The sequence below is a fragment of the Eurosta solidaginis genome, chromosome 2 (genome assembly GCF_040869045.1).
Source record: "Eurosta solidaginis isolate ZX-2024a chromosome 2, ASM4086904v1, whole genome shotgun sequence".
NCBI classification, from domain to species: domain Eukaryota; kingdom Metazoa; phylum Arthropoda; class Insecta; order Diptera; family Tephritidae; genus Eurosta; species Eurosta solidaginis.
In genome coordinates, this window is record NC_090320.1 from 271162289 (window position 1) to 271177292 (window position 15004).

Genomic DNA, 15004 nt, shown 5'->3' on the forward strand with positions numbered 1-15004 from the left:
CCGTAAAACTTACGGCTTACGCGGATGACGTTGCAATTGTCATAAGTGGAAAGTGCCTTCGAACGATTAGCTCTTTGATGGATCGGGCGCTTCGGGATATTCATACCTGGTCATCAAATGTCGGGTTGAAAGTCAACGCGGATAAGACGGATATGGTCTTGGTTATAAAGAGGTACAAGGTCCCAAATTGGATCAGGCCTAAGTTAGGTGGGGTGACCCTACAGGAGAAACCTTGCACAAAGTATATAGGAATCATCCTAGACAGTAAGGTGTCATGGAAGCTCAACGTGGAGGAGGGGGTGAAGAAGCTTTCAACGGCACTTTATGCAAATAAAAGTATGCTGGGGTGTACGTGGGGCTTATCGCCCTCTCTTCAGATAGCAGATGTAGGAAGTGCGGGCTGGAGGAGGAAACGATCGAGCACGTTCTGTGCTCTTGCCCTGCGCTTGCCAGACTAAGACTCCAGCTATTAGGAGTGATACAGCTGTCAGATCTAGAAGCAGCAAGTGGCTTAAATCCTAGGAAGCTTCTAGTATTTGCCAAGAGGACGGAGTTATTTTATAACATAGGTCCTGGTTTTTGATAGGGTTTTTCAGTTTGGTCGTTAAAACAAACTTCTGGTAACACTACGGACTTATTCAGTCTATGTGAGGTCCTCATGGACCGGCCAGCTCGTAAATATTTTGCGACTGGCACGATTTGTTGGACGGCCAAAATTGTTTCAGCGGCGTTTAAGAATAATAATTTGTATTACGGACCGCGCCCTGGAAAATTAAGGCTCATGCGACACAATTAAGACTCATGTGCAATCTTCCAGAGGTGGTGATCCTCTTGTGCGACTCTTCTGAGCACGGAGTCTGTTTCCGTGACTACCAGAACTCGAAGATGTTTACTCCTGCATAGATGTAGAGAGATGTACAACTCAACCGCTTGTTTATAGAGAGATAAAATTAGCATTAGCGCTCATTAGAGTCCAAAGAGACCACCTACCAGGCGTATCGGCGTAGTTTCACCGGAAACCATGCCGTAATCTTCAGCGATTCGCAGCAGTCCTGGACTTTGGCATTTCATAGATCTGCGTGCTTATATTCGTTCGTCCCTAACCGTCATACTTATTATGATGGAAATACGTACATTAACCTGAGTCGATTTGTATGGACGAAAGTTAACCGATATCGCGCCATCGATTTTTCGATATAGGAAAAAAAGTTGCACTACGCATACCCCAAAAGATAATTTTCGAGCCTGCGATTTTTTTTTTGTTTTTGATTTTGAAGGTTTTTTCATTTTTATTTTTTTTTCAAAAAAAATTGGTATCGCCCATGAACCAATAAAAAGATCTCGCATTAAAAAATGAGAGAGCAAAAAAATCATAGTTAGCTGGGAAATAAATTTTATCGGCGTGACGTCACGCTTTTGACAATATGTTTCATTGCTTACGCAGTGTTCAGACTTTATTCCAATCGGAGTATTTTGCTCTGCTCATACCTCCTACTACATTTTTTATCTCAAAGGCTTATTTGGGTCAAGTGGAAAACGAAATAGTATCACTACCTAAATAGTATACTACTAATACGTAGGAAAAGCTGATTGTTTATAAGTGACGATTGGATGTACTTTTTTTGTACTTTTTTCGTACGGAATGATAATAGAAGGAGTAAAAGCAAAAAATGTGCCCGGAAGCGTTCTGTAAATCCTGCCAAAAGTCAACATACAGCACTTCTTGAAGTTTTATATAAAAATGATGTACGTTGAGTCTGTCAGGTCAGCTGACCCTGTTTTGCGATAACAATTGGGAGCACCAAGCGAGGTTAAATCTTCCTCCAACTGTCTCTCCTAAGTCAGTAAAGATTTTCCCTTTCCTCTATTTACAAACTGCCGGAGCGTATTAGTCCATCTGCATAACATGACCTAGCTAGCGAAATTTTCTGTTTTTATTTTCTGCACTATCGTCATATCTGCGAAAAGCTCATATAGCTCATCATTATACCTCGTTCGATAGTCGCCGTCGACATCACAGATAGGATTATAAATCTTCCGGAGAACCTTTCTCTCCAATACTCCAAGAGCCATCTCATCATCTCTCGACACCTTTCATGATTCCGGGCCATACATCAGGACAGGTATGATGGGTGACTTGTAGAGCACGAATTTTGTTCGTCGAGAAAGGACTTTACTTTTCAATTGCTTAAAGAAGCACTTGTTGGCAAGAGTTAGTCTCCATTCGATTCCTAGGCCGACATTGTTTTTGCTTTTAATGCTGCTTCCCAAATAGACGAAATCCTTCACAGTCTCGAATTTATATTCATCAACAGTGTCGTGACTACAAGGCCACGATGACAGCAAGTACATCGTCTTGCCCACATTTACTGCAAGACCCACTTTTTTTGCTTCTTTATTTTATACCAACCTTTCGCCTCCATGTTTGAACAGCCCGGCGGGTATCCCGTCATTACTTGGCACCTTGTGATTTTTTAGCCGTGATATTGCTATTCTCACTTCACCATTGTCGGATGTCGGAGCGTATTTTTCATCATCGGCGATCGGGGTATCGGGTACATCTTCCCCCACACTCTGTACGTCAGTTATCATGTCACCATTATCGTTTCTACAGAAATCTGCCCCGGTCTTGAAACCGACTCCATGTGCACCTGATGAGGCGGATAACTATTTTGCTGAGAAACATTTCATGGTAAAAATATAATCGAAGGATTTGCCAAACCACCAAATCAATTTGATGCTAGTTGTTCGCCCGCTTTCAAAAAGGAAAAAAAATATACTCCGAAAATTAAATTTTTACTCCGGCATAGTCGTTTACTCAGGTAACAGTTTTAAATACTCCGAACACTGGTAGCGAAATATGAGGGAAATGTAATAAAACGAAAAACTTCAAAAGCGCTACGTCACCAAACTTTTTTTTTCAAATTCGATTACAAATACAACAATTCCGGAATGCAGGATCTTGGCTCATTTGTTTATGGGTTTTACCTGGTAATATTTTTATCATGGTTATCGCCAACGTTTTAGCGGACTATTTTGGGTAGGACGTATACCCTACATGAATATTTTTTTAATAGGTTATGAAAAAAACCTTAAAAATCAAAAAAAAAAAAAAAACAAAAAATTCGCAGGTTCGAAAATTATTTTTTTGTGTATGCGTAGTCGAACTTTTTTTGCTGAGCCCAAATCCTATCGAAAAATCGATGGCGCGATATCGATTAATAAATCGACCCAGTCTAACGTAGACATTCTCTACTTGGGGATGACAATCTTCGTGTCTGCCGTTCAGTTAAAGCCTTATACACTCATAGCTTCTTATTATTACTTACCAAATACAAAAATGCTAATATATTTGTTCTCTTCGTGATCATAATTATTCGCACGTCGTGCCCGACACTCATAACTGCCCTGATCACGTTCCTGTATTTTATTGATTTTCAGCGTTCTTTGATATGAATAACCGCTCGTCGTAGATGTAGTGATCTTATAATCTAGAAATAAAATTTTAGAAGGTTACACATTTTATATTATTTTGCAAACATATTCACAAACTTACCATTGCCTTCCTCCAAAAGTTCACCGTCTTTATACCATTCCAAATTGGGTGCGTAATAATAAGATAATGCAGCACAAGTGAGTCTCACATCATCACCGCGTGCAATTTTCTTATTCTCATCAATACCAAATATTGTCATATTATCAGTGATATCACCGATAAGCACGTGGGCTTTACCCTCGGCCATACCTTTTGTATTACTCGCCAAACAATGAATAATTCCTGGTTTTTCGGGGGTAAAATATAATTCATGAACATATTCAACAGACGATTTTCCCGGCTGGGCGTTACGCGTGGACTGCGAATATAGTAAGACGATTACACTACAAGTAAAATATAATATTCATACCGCTATCAGGATTATCGATTGCTGACCTAAGTTCTCTAGCTCAACAAGCGATAATCGTGATAGAAGCGGTGACTTTTGGTCTTACATTCAAATTTTGCTCGTAACGTTTATCACATGATGGCCAACGTGGTGTGATACTGCATGGTGTATATAGCCAAGTTACCGCAGCATTTGGATAGGCTAAGACCCTACATTTTAAATGTGCCTCTTCGCCTGCCTTCACGTATACATCATCGACCGTGACTTTTGGTTTATCCATAATGCTTACATTGAATTGTAATTCCTTGACAAGCAATTCATTCTTAGCTCGTATTATATATGCACCACTATCTTCAAGTTGAGCATTAAAAATTTGTAATGTTATCGATGTATCTGTTGTATTGATGACATATTTCTTTGAAGGATGTATTTGAGTTTTATCCGGTTTATACCAAGTAAGCGTCGGGAAGGGATAACCACGATATTTTACATTGATTTGTATAGTTTTATTGGCTGTGCTGCCAATTTTATAATAACCTGATGGTTCGCTAATGTTTATATAACCCTCATCCTTGTCTATTGATGATATTTGTTAGTAAATTTGTTGTTTGTGCATTTATTTGGGTTTGAATTAATTCCAATTTGGGATAAGAACACTTATGCTTATATGGAGTGCGTTGAAAATCGATAATTTTTAAAAAAATTAAGGAGAAAAAAATCTACCGGCTTGCCTTTAAAACAGGCATGCTTAACGAACGAAACGATATCATTTCGTTACGATAATCAACGCTAATAAACGGAACGAAGTCACTTCGTTTCGTTTATTAACGTTAAGATCGTCAAATTAACGTTAATTTGATGTTCTTAACGTTAATAAACGAAACGAAGTGACTTCGTTTCGTTTATTAGCGTTGATTATCGTAACGAAATGATATCGTTTCGTTCGTTAAGCATGCCTGCTTTAAAATTAACCAAGCTGGTAAAAACTTAAAGATGTGAGCCCTCGCAGAACGGTAAGTTTCTATTTTTTTAGCTGTGTGTTAAAAAGAGAAGGAAACAAACATATTTAACTTGTAATAGGGTCTACACTAGGGTTGCTAAATTTTTGTTTCGTGTTCCCGGGACAAACCTCACATTTGAGCCGAATTCCCGGGATTTTTAAAAATTTCTCGGGATATTTGAAAAATAAGAAACACCTATATATTTGTATGGGTTGCTCATACGGCGATATAATTTTTAGATAGAATTAAACTTTTTAAACTCATTTCTCTATAACAAATATTTTTATGAACAAGGCTAACAATTAATACGTTTACTGTGTTTAATGCGTATTCAATATTCTATAAATTCATTTTCCAAAGTTTATTTTAAAACACAACACTTCCCCATGCAAAATGAATATTTAGGTGTGCGAAATGTCAAAAAAAAAAAACAAGTAGGGATAAATTTACCTTCTTTACAGAGTTGCATGCAATATGCTAATGAGCTGATAAAATCGAAGCCGCAAATATGGCCATGTTTCGTAGCAGATTATAATTTATTAATTTTGATATTGTGAAAATGCCGGGACATTTTAAAATTTGTGAAAAATACGGGATGTCCCGGCCAATACGGGACATTTGGCAACGCTAGTCTACAAACAGAGAGTCAGACCCCAGAGTCAGTTTCGATGTAAACCGAGCATTAAGGGCCAATTAAACTTCCTTGACCCTAACACCATAGTCGTACCCATACCCATATCCATAACCATCTCCATTGTGATCGATTAATGGTGCCATAACCTTAAACAGCTGACGTTTTCATAAAAATGAGGAAAACGCAAAAAATTACAAATATATTCCACAAGCAATAAGTCTCTTAGTCAAAATGTATCCAAAACAATAAATAAAATATACAAAAAGTTAATAAATTCACCAACTCAAATATTTTTAGGTTATGGATATGGCGAAAAACCAAAAACCAATTGGTTGGCCATGGTATGGTTATGGCTTTAGCGTTATGGTATGGCACCATTAATCGATTACATTGATTTCCATAAGGTTAGTTCGATCAGCTGTTTTATCTGGTTATGGATGAGTCACCATTAATTGGCCCTTTAGTCACACAGACATGACTCTGACTCGTGAAAATCAAAATTAGTTTGATTTTGACGGCGAGTGAAAACGTCGCTAAGTAGAACATAAATAAAATAATTAAAAAAAATTTAATTTAAACAGTTTTATTGAAAAGAATACTTACATTAAGTAATAAAATAATTAGGTAGGTCCTAAGTACTAGTCATCACACTTCTCATCAATATAGGGCGTTGATCAGACAATTCAATAAAAGCGTTGGACGCGTGAAATTTCTAAAAATGTGAGGCGTGGCATAACCTGATTAAGGCTCAGTTGGTTTTATATATGACTATCAATAGAAATTTTACGCGTCCAACGCTTGTATTTAATTTCTGATCAACGCCCTAGATTGATGAGGAGTATGATGACTAGTACCAAGGACCTACCTAATTATTTTCTAGCTTTTAGTATTATTATTACTTCATGTAAGTATTGTTTTCAGTAAAACCTTTTAACTTAAAATTTTTGTTTTAATTAATTTATTTTCAAGTTTTTAGTCTTTATTTAATTGCCTATTATTTCTCATTCTATTTAGTTCATTTAGTGACTCATTATTACAAGGACTCTTTCCTGACAATTTATCGCAATCTAAGTCCTCAATACATAATCCTTACAAAGACTTTACTCGACTCTGCGCCACGTATGCTTGTCCCTCCTCCAACTCCAGAATATTTTGATGTCACTTCTACCGGACTGTATGTAATATTTGTTCCAAATATGAACCAAATCGGACCACAAATACGATTTTTTTGAATATCTCGATCCTTGCGCCACCTACCGGCGATTTTTTTTCTTATTATTATTGCATTGTCATCGGGTTCTGAACTATATTTCAAGTTTCAAGCTTGTAGCTAATCGGAAAGTTACTTAAATTTCAATTACAAAATTCGTAAACAACGCTCGCTGCACAGAGTCAAGCTAAATAAAACCGTTTAAAAAAAGTTTCAACCTAAGAATATAAAAAACGTTTGCAACCTAAATTGGAATCAATTCAAGAAAGAAATTTTTCGAAAACTTACTTAGCACAGTCATTTGATAATTATTCCGTCCAACATTATTTGAATGATCAGTGCAAATGCATTCATAAAGTCCAGAATCTGATTTCTGTGCATTGAATATTTTCAAAACTGCTAGACCCACTTGATGTGTTGATGTTTGGTTTATATATTGCGGTTTTATTTTTATCATACGATTCTATGAAAAAGAAACGATATTCATATTTATGAATAGAACATTTCAAAGTTCCGAGAAATTTAGAATCTGTATATTTAATCAGCAACTGTATCTATTACTTGGTCTGTGGCTGTGTTTTTACTGTAGATATGACCAAACCAAATTTCAAACACTTACCTCTTCTATGCCGGGCGGTGTTTTCCATTCTGCTGAGTATGAAACATCGAAAGCGGTCTTCGCATAACAATTTAGTGTGAAATTTTCACCAACATTCACATGCCCGCGCGAACTTGAGGTTATAATCGGTTTCTCGATATACTTCGTACTCGCTACAGATCCGAAGGTTTTAAGTTTTTTTACGAAAAAGAAAATGTATAACGTGAATATCATATTAATTGAATAAAAAAAGTTATCAACAACTAAAAGCGAACATTACTTTGGGATATTACATAGAACAGAAAAGGATTGAAACATACAAAAATTAAAAAAACTACAAACAAACATTTAAGACGATATATAGCATGCAAAAAGAAAGCCATATTAGCAATATAAACATATTTACAATTTTACAAAAACATGCAAAACAGAAATAAATTCGGCTCTAAAGCTTCAAAGTTCTAATTTTTTAAGGGCTTTTTGTTTTTGGAGAATCTTAAAATATTACTTTATTTTATAATTATAACTTTTCTGCATAAATACATAAATAATAAAAATAAATGTAAGCGCGATAACCTCCGAAGCGATTTTAGTTCGAGCTTCTCTTCCAATTTTCGTCGTGCTCCTTTTATTTTTCCTACAAATGGGCGGGTCAGAACCTATTTGTTTTATGCTTACTCCGAACCGCATCTGCAAGGCATATGAGTTTTCACTGATAGCTTTTCATGGCAGAAATAACACGGAGTGCTTGCCAAACACTGCCGATGGGCGACCCCGCTTAGAAACATTTTCTTCTAATTGAAAAAACTTGTTCCTAAAAGTTTGATGTTGCTTTTCCCGGGGCGTGAACCCAGGATCTTCGGTATGGTGGCCGCCAATAAATACATAAAAAGAAAAATAAAGATATATAAAATACTTTTAGTTTGTTTTATATACATAGCATTGAAAGAAAAAGTTATAAAACTCTTAATTGTTTTTTAGGCTTTGCGTCTTTGTAGAAAATTAATGTAATAATTTGCTGTAATATTGTGGCGAATGTTAGCAGTTTCGACACGACACTACGTCGCTATTAAATAAATCCTGCACAACCACTACAGCAATGTAAGCAGAAAAAGAAAAGACAGCTACGCACACATGAACACATCAGCTAAGAGTACATGACTTTACTCACATATGCAGCAGATGAAACAAGTAGATAAGCAACTAATCGAGAAGGCTGACCCTGAGAGAAATAGGCGAGCTAGGCGAGCTAGGCGAGCTAGGCGAGCTAGGCAACTGAGGGTATAAAACCGGCGCAGTTCAAGCGATGGTCAATCAGTTTGATTTTAACACCCTATAAGTGAAGTACGCATTCACAGCTGTGCTGCTAATAAAGAGCATTTTATACATATATGAGTTGTTTATTTTGAAAGTGGTTTAAGTCCATTTAAAAAAAATGGAGTTAATGATAACAATAATCACACTCCTATATAATCTTTTTGTTTTATAAATAATTTAAGTCTAGTATCATTAAAATCGCTATGATTTTAGGGACTTGAAAATTACTTAGCTAACAAAATCCAAAAAAAAATATTTTGAAACTGGTTTAAGTCCACTGAAATAAAACATATTATTTATTTAATATTTATTTGAAATTATTATTAATTATTATCTGGAAGAAGCAATTCATAAAAGATTAAAAAACTCTAGTGGCGAACGGGCAGCCCTCTTCCGGTTACGAATTTGGTACGCTCCAGTACTATCACCTTCTTGTACTATCCCCAAAAATTTGGGTCTGTGGGTTTTTGTTGCATCTTACGAATATGCCTACCACGAATATATTTTATGTGGTAGTATACTTCGCCTCGGGCAAAGTAACATCAAAATTTTAGAAACACGGTTTTTCAGTTGGAAGAAACTTTTTCTAAGCGGGGTTGCCGCTCGGCAGTGTTTGGCAAGCAGTCCGAGTGCATTTCTGCCATGAAAAGTTTCTCAGTGAAAACTCATCTGCCTTGCAGATGCCGTTCGGAGTCGGCATAAAACATGTAGCTCCTGTAATAGAGATATACGCCGCCGCCGCCGCCGATTTTCGTCGTTTTTTGCACGCCGCCGCGGAATGTCAAAAATATCGGCGCGGCGGCGGTGGTGTCCGGCGCGGTACTATATTTTCTACTCATTTAAGACCATTTATTGTTCATGTCGAAAATTGGACGGATATGGTCGAAAGGGGTTCCTTTAGTTGGTTGACATTTCCTAAAGTTGGCGGCCCTATCCCAACTAGTCCCTTGGAGTGAATCACAGTGATTCTAGCCTATTAACCAAGTTTAAATATCACCTACACGTTTCGGCTCCTGTTATATATGTGAATACGTAGGCACATATATTTACCAGGTGAGGCTTTGTCCTTTGCAAGAACACTAAAAGTGGTGAAGCAAAAGTTTTCCCCAGACAGTCGAACAAATGACCGGGTGTGCTACTACTCTAACGTAGTGGACAGTCGAACTAGTTTGAAAACTGAAGCTACGCGGTTATTCATAATGAATTCTTGTACCAAAAGGCCAGTTTGAACTGAGCGTATAACCTTAACATCTTTCAATTTAAAATCGGTCGACTTTCTTTCTAAAATATCGTTTTGGTTTAGCGAAGAATATTGAAATCAATGTTTCGAACACAAACGTCTGCAAATTTTGGTCTACATTGAAAAAAAAGGTATCCAGGGTCCTTGTAAAATTTAAATTATATAGGATTATACTATTTTCACCCATGAGTTACGCAATAATATCCACTTGGACTGCTTATGATTTCGAGGGCGGCATCCTTGGCAAAATAGTTACTCCCTAACGTTTCAAGGTGTTTCTCTGGTAGTGCTCGGCAGTATAGCGCGACAAAAAAAATCCGTTAGAAAGTCTTCGGAGCTATATATAGAGCTTCTAGTGACGTTCACGAAGGTATGAGTTCGAAGTCTCAGTCCTATAGCTTCTGTCCTGGCATGTTGTATGAGGGCCAGGGGGCGTGGTAGCGACTGGTGGTGGACAGGATTGCTACTGTTCGCATTTCGGGAATTATAGCTCTTAAAACAGCCGAAAAAACTAGATGCCCCCTTTGGCGCGATTAACAATAGGCCAGCGTTGGTGCTCATCATTAAAACTGTACCATGAGAGCCATGAGTATTAAAAGACCATTAATAGTAACCGTAAGTCGCCTTTGTACGTGACCAGGAAGGGGTCACGAATAATTTAAAGAAATCGTGTCGATAACGATTATTAGAAGTTAGACCAGAACATCTCCTTCGGTGGAACTACGCTTTGTACGAGACATACAGACAAAAGTGTGACCATTTTAAGTACCAGTCCTTAAGGCTGAGGTTGGGTTCGAAGTCTCCCTGGAGTAAGTGAATGAAGGAAAGTCCCTCCGCAAGGAGCTGCTCTTGAAATTTTTTGAACGATCCGCCAGATGAGGCAAAAACCCCCGGATCTTTCCGAAATCGCCAAAACGTTGATTACTTTAAATACATGCAAACAAAATCTTTCCTAAATATCATTTTTTTAAATAGAAAAAAGCTTTTTAAAGCAAGAACACGGGCGTACATCGGCACGCCGCCCACGCCGCCGCCGCCGATATAGTGATCGGCGTAAACCTCTATCCTGTAAGTAGGACAAATTAAAAGGAGCACTACGCATATCGGACGAGAAGCCTGGCCTAAAATCTCTTCGGAGGTTATTGCGCCTTACATCTATAATTTTTTAAAGTGTTACCTAATTTCCTCAAAGTAAAGAATTTGAAAGAAATTGCTTTGAAAAACTCTTAATAGTTTTTCGTATTCATAGAAAGCTAATAAAACACTATAAGTACTTTGTTATACTGAATTGTTTTTTTTTTTGTGAAAATACATACTAGCAAGTTTAGGAAATGGAAGAAAAGCTTTAAAGTTTAAACTGTCGTTTCAGGTATACTTAAGATTCATTTGAGGTATTACGTATTTAAATTTAGTTTATTTAATTATACTATTTCTATATATATAAATTGGTAAATGTAATGACATTGCAGCATTTTTAATTAAGCATGATGAAATCTTAAAATTGAAATGATAAACTAATTAAAGGCCAATTAAACTTCCTTAACTCTAACGCCGCAGTCGTAACCATACCCCTATCCATAACCATCTCCAATGTGATCGATTAATGGTGCCTTAACTTAAAAATCGTGATAATTTAATAAAAATGAAGAAAACGCAAAAAATTACAAACATATTCCACAAAAAATAAGTCCCTTAGTCCCAAAACAATGAATAAAATCTACAAAAGGTTACATTGATTTCCATAAGGTTGGTTCGATCAGCTGTTTTATCTGGTTATGGATAAGTCACCATTAATTGACCCTTAAATTTGATTTAAAAGTAAACTCTACATATTTACATAAGCAAATCTGTGTGAACTACTTCTGCCATGTTTACTAATATGAATATATAAATATAAGGATTGCCAATCACCAACAAATACAATTATTTACATAAATGTGTAGAGTTTGTGCAATAATTTTGTGTTTTAACTAAAACGACACTTGTACGAAAAATTTTACGTACAAAAAACCACTTTTCATATTCTGACACTATATTAGGGGGACTCATGTAACCGTATAAATGCCTTATAAAGTGTGTAAACGTATAAATTTATCTAGTTTACGCACGAGCTGTCAAATTTTGTATGAAAAATCATTTACACATGTTGTATAAATTTACGCGCACATTTCATTGTGTAAACGCGGTAAACTCAAAGGAATGCAACCTTGCAGACATTACAGCAGGCATTTTTATCAGAAATCTCCAACATCAACAAGTCATTTACAAGAATAACTTAGTAAAGACGTTTTAGTTTTGATTTTTCACTTAATCCTGGCATTTTTTAATTTGTTAACAATCAAACAATTTTTGTTTGGCAATAATACATCTGATAAACAATCAAGTTTATCAAGAGTATTTCTAGGTGCGTTCATATAACAGCGTGTGTAAATGGATATAATTTTACACCTTATAAGTTTATATGCTTTCATGAGTCCCCTAATTACATTTTGAATTACACAACTCTGGAGTAGTGAATAAAAACACCATAAAAAAAGCTCATTTAAAATTTTCTAAGAAAAGTGAAAATTAGCTTTCACTGTAAAAAACCTCAACTAAAAGGGTATTATTAATTTGAGTATTAATATTATTATATTCCAATTGTAAGCTTTACTTAATTATTTATCCTCTCTGAAAGCTTTACAAGCTTAATAAGTTAAGAGTTTTTATAGTCTAATAAAATGATTTACACTTAAAATAAAATAATAAAGAAACTCATGGTTCTTTCTAAGTATGTACGTTAGGGTGGGTCGAATGGTATGGACGAAAGTTAACCGATATCGCGCCATCGATTTTTCGATAGGATTTCGACTTTCATTTTTAAGGGGTTTTTCATGACCTATTAAAAAAATTTCATTTGATTGTAAAATTTTCATGTATACCCTATCCGACCCAGAAATGTTCGCAAAAACGTTGGCGATAAAACAGTTTTTGAAAAAAAAAAATATTTTTAGCGGACATTTTTGGGTCGGACAGGGTATACATGAAAATTTTACAATCAAATGAAATTTTTTTAATAGGTCACGAAAAAAACCTTAAAAATGAAAGTCGAAATCCTATCGAAAAATCGATGGCGCGATATCGGTTAATAAGTCGGACCAGTCTAATGTACGTGCGTAATAAAAGCTTAGCTTAGAAGTTTGACCAACACTCTGGTAATCTCATTTCTTGAGATTTGAAAGTTTGGCTGCTTAAATCTACGAAGCTTTTGGCACATTAAGTTGTTACTTTCATGCACTCAAAAGGTTGAGCTTTCACTCTTTATTATTACATGAAAGCTTATGAGTTTTTATTCTCCTGATCAACTTATTCTTCTGAGATTAAGAAGCCTGGGCCCGAATCGTTACATACGATCACGGATCGGCAACCATACGAAAGAAAATTATGTGATACGTCAAACGTATAAAGAAAATGGGATTATAACATACGATAGCAAACGGAACGTAATTTATTTTCAATTCACAATAAATTCTACGATCTAAATTAGGTTGGGTGGTATTTTTAGCTCACAATTTTGAACTGTCAAATTGGTTGACAAAATATAAAAAATAAAGTAAATAACTGCGATGGATCAAATTGTATTGTTTTGTTTGAGCTCCAGTAATAGCGAAGGCGATGAAAAGATAGTTCAAAGGCGGTTAACCCTTTGGACTTATCGAACAAAGCGCAAGCATATCATTTATGTATTATATCTTTGTAACAAAAAAATATTGCAGTTTCTTGAAGAGATTGCGCTTAACTTAAGAAGCTTTTAGTTACTTTCTGGAGAAGTTAAATTTGAAGCAAGCCAAAGCGGGTTCATTTTGGCTTGGATTAAGCTTGTTTAATTTCGACCTTTGTTAATAATAAGAGTTTGAAATTTGTTATTATATTTTACTTGGTCATCTATTTTAACAATTTTCTTACATTTTCATTGAAATTTGTGTGTATACGATCGCCAGTTTGTGTTCGAATGAAAGTGGAACGGAACGTGTATGTTCAGTCACTCGCCACGTATGTTGCGATCCAAAATTACGATCGAAGTAGTACGTTCACGTATGTCATAATCCGAAAATCATATTGTTACGTGACGAGTTATACGATCACGGATGTTACGATTTGGCCCCTGATTAAATTAACACAAGCTTCGTCTTAACTCGAATTCGAAAATTTAATTGAAATATTTAGAGTTGTTTATTCATTTATTCATGCCTAAAAAGCGAATTTTATACAAGGTCCGCTACACCCAATACACGTTTAATTGAAAACAAAGTATTAAAAAGAGGGTGTTATATTTCGAGAAGTTATACTTCTTTGGCATCGCTAAACGAGGCAAATGACTACCTATATACCGAATTTCAGGTAAATCGAACCGTGAATAGAATTTGTCCAAATAGATCGGTCCCTGGAAAGAACCGTTACAGAAATACTCACCGTGTTCGCACAACAAATACGATTTACTTCAATAGATCGGCCCTGGTCCATTTTCCGGAACGAAAAGTTTCCCAAATATTATCTTTGTCAAAGAGGTATCCTTCCACCAAATTTAGCTAAAAATAAGTTTTTTTGGAATAGGTCGGGTCTTGGTCTACTCCCCGAAAAGAAAAGTTTCTCAAATAATGAGCTACTCACGGAAGTACCCCTATACTAAATTTCAACCAAATCGCACCACACACTGTTTTATTTAGAATGGGTCGGTCCCTGGCCGACTTCCCGTAATAAAAAGTTTCTCAAATATTATCTTTGTCAAAGAGGCGCCCCTGTAGCCCCAATGGGTTAGGCGGGCTTAGAATATACCGTAGGTATGCCGGTAGGTATGCCTGTCGTAAGAGGCGTTGTTAAGGGGTTGCCAGCGCAATATATAGCTTCTCCAACCCAATTGGCAACCTCACCTATCGAATCGTGTTTCATTAACAGTCGAGGCTCTGGCGACCCCGAACTCCTGATTGATCTAGGGGATGGGAGAGCGGTATGGCCTAGAAGGTTTCATGTGGTCATACTAAATCGTTCCCGAGATGGTCGGGCTAGAACCTTTATGGTGCTTGTTATCGGAACGTACCGGATCCGCATCCGGCAAAGGATCATCAAAATCGATAACACTC

The 15004-nt window shown here is 36.3% G+C and overlaps 1 protein-coding gene across 24 annotated transcripts in view; it reads right to left on the bottom strand.

Moving 5' to 3' along the window:
- Pvr (PDGF- and VEGF-receptor related) overlaps positions 1–15004 on the bottom strand; it is a 372948-nt gene that overhangs the window by 53166 nt on the left and 304778 nt on the right. For all 24 annotated transcript variants that reach the window (XM_067768038.1, XM_067768034.1, XM_067768040.1 and 21 more), the window contains 5 exons: positions 7349–7500; positions 7018–7192; positions 3991–4460; positions 3557–3854; positions 3330–3491 (listed from right to left, as the gene is read on the bottom strand). In XM_067768038.1, coding sequence (XP_067624139.1) covers positions 3330–3491; positions 3557–3854; positions 3991–4460; positions 7018–7192; positions 7349–7500 — 1257 coding nt within the window. The remainder of the gene's footprint in view (positions 1–3329; positions 3492–3556; positions 3855–3990; positions 4461–7017; positions 7193–7348; positions 7501–15004) is intronic.